The sequence below is a fragment of the Rhincodon typus genome, unplaced genomic scaffold (assembly GCF_021869965.1).
Source record: "Rhincodon typus isolate 14 unplaced genomic scaffold, sRhiTyp1.1 hic_rhity00009285, whole genome shotgun sequence".
In the NCBI taxonomy this organism is placed as follows: domain Eukaryota; kingdom Metazoa; phylum Chordata; class Chondrichthyes; order Orectolobiformes; family Rhincodontidae; genus Rhincodon; species Rhincodon typus.
The window spans coordinates 255-2,702 of record NW_025974923.1 but is presented as its reverse complement, the minus strand read 5'-3'; the positions used below and the strand labels follow the sequence as shown (position 1 = coordinate 2,702).

General features: G+C 45.6%; 1 protein-coding gene across 1 annotated transcript; it reads right to left on the bottom strand.

Annotated features, from left to right (window-relative positions):
- Positions 1–1,105: 1,105 nt before the first annotated feature.
- LOC109920472 (klotho-like) lies at positions 1,106–1,916 on the bottom strand (the record flags this gene model as incomplete). The annotated part of the gene is made up of 1 exon (XM_020520508.2): positions 1,106–1,916. A coding segment is annotated over exon 1 (711 nt), but the record flags the coding sequence as incomplete, so codon positions are not given.
- Between the last annotated feature and the right edge of the window lie 532 nt (positions 1,917–2,448).

Here is a 2,448-nt window from a genome sequence, read left to right as displayed (position 1 = left end):
TGGAATGGGGTACTGAGTTGGATGATCAGGAATGGCCATATTGAATGGTGGAGTAGGTTTGAAAGGCCAAATAGCCTACTCCTGCTCCTATTTTCTCTTTTTTCTCCTTTTCATTATGTGAGAACTAAATTACTCTTCTGTGAAATATAGCCTTCATGCCTTTCTTTTCATCCAAATGAAAACTTTTGTATCCGTCCTTTTCTTGATTACAGATAAGTTGTTACTGTATGCAAATCTGTTTATATTTGTTTATTCTTCTGACAATTCCTTGTTTAAGTTATCCCTATGTTCACTGCATCCGTTGGAATGATTATTTTCTGTAGTTTTCACATTTACAGTTTACATTCCTCTGCATAAGGAATTTTTTCCCACCTGTTGTAACCAAGGCATTCAAAAAAGGGAATTGGATCATGAATTAAAAAGGGGAAAAAAATGCAGGTCTAAGAGGAAAAGATGGGGAAATGGCAGTGAGTTGCACTAGCGCAGAGCTAGCACAGATGTGAAGGACCAAATGGTCTACCTCTGTGCTATAACAATTCTATGACTCTATAATTTTATTTCCATTGGCCAATGTGACGCAACCAGATTGCTTGGTATATTCCGTTTAGGCAAAGTCTTTTTTTGAAACTTGTGCGGAGGTAAACAAGGACAGTGACAAGTCTGAAATATCCCACGTCGTTATCTAGCTTTGCTTTGTGGAAGGTGTAACTGTTTACAAAGCATTTAAAGAGCTAAACTCGAACACATGGGATTTACGCAAATCTTCAAAACTTTCCTTATCTTCCCAAGAGTTCAGTTGAACATATTTGAGCTGTCATTTTCTTTAAAAATCATTCACTTATGATCAAAATTTGATTTAAAAAAGGACAAAATACAACTACTTGTCCAAGTACTTAGTTCCTCGGGACCAGGGACGATTCCAGTGTTTAGTTTAACAGAGTTTTAACTCGAGCGAAAGTTGGCTTCCTTTTTTTTTCTGGTTAACTTTTCTTCCATTCCGCCCTCATCCTGGAAGGTTTTGATCTCCCCAGTTAAACCAGGCAGCTTCCAGAGCTACATGGAATACAGATCGCAAGGCATCGTTCAATTTCATGGAACACCTTACCTTAATCAGGTTATGTGCCACTGTGTAGGGTACACGTGGGGCTCCGTTGATACCAGGAGCAAGCTTTCCCGTGCTATACCCATGCCAAGCCAGGGCGTAAGGGTTGTCGATAGTGATCCAGTACTTCACCCGGTGCCCGAAAGCCTCGAAACAAAACCGGGCGTATTCGCTGAAGCGGTCCACCAATGTTTCATTAATCCAACCTCCATACCGGTCCTGGAGAGCCTGGGGCAGATCCCAATGGTGCAAAGTCACTATGGGCTCAACACCTATATCTCGGAGTCTCTGAATGAAGTGGGAATAAAACCTGAGCCCAACTTCATTGCGGCTTGAGAGTAGACCGTCTGGGAAGATCCTGGTCCAGGCGATGGAGAAGCGGTAATGTGTGACACCCAAAGTTTGGATGGCGGAAATGTCCCTCTCTATATTATTGTAACTGTCACTGGCCACATCCCCGTTGGCACTGAGCTGCTTGTGGGTGAAGGTGTCCCAGACGGACACTCCCTTTCCATCCTGCTGCCAGGCCCCTTCTGTCTGGTAAGCTGATGTGCCCACAGACCACATGAAGCCCTCAGGGAAGGTGGCATGTAGGAACAGGTTGTCCTCCGGATAAGGTAGGCTGGCAAACCTGGCCCAGGTCCCATCTCCTGCCCCATTCAGGGAGACGAGGGTTGGCCAGAGGAGAAGCAGAGAAAACGCTAGTGGCTCCATGCTGCTGCCCGCTGCCTGATAGACATGTCCTGCTCAGTGCAATGGTCTATAGCTGCCTGGCAAAGGGAGGCGATGTGCTCCTTGCTGTGACATACACACATGCCCACATTACACTCGCGCAGGTTTGTCGTTAAGGCTCAGCAGAACATCGGCACCTCCATCCAGGGACATCTATTAATAATTACCCACTGGACTGCTCCTGACCAACAGTCTGGGGCCAGACAGAAAGCGAGACACAGCGAGAGAGAGAGCAGCTAATAATATGCCAAGTGATAACCAGTCACTAAATACCCTGAAGAGTTTGGCTAATTCCAGAGACGCAGCAGTGTACGAGCATCAAAAACTTTTCCCATTTTGTCTTCTTCTTGTTGTCCTCAGGTATATGTTCACAAACCGGAGATTATTCACTGTGGGTAGCGGCTGAGAGTCCGTGTCACCTTCTTCCTGCAATGTCCGTGCGTCATGTAACTTTCCAAAATTCTGACAGAAAGTGATGGGTTTCGGTCAGGCAGAACGGGCTTTAGAGAAAACAAAAACCTGTGACAGATCCCGGCGATCGATCGGGAAATTTTTAGCGGTTGTTTGTGGTGAACGAATTCCCCTTTCCCGCGTCCCGGGCACTGTCCTTTCGA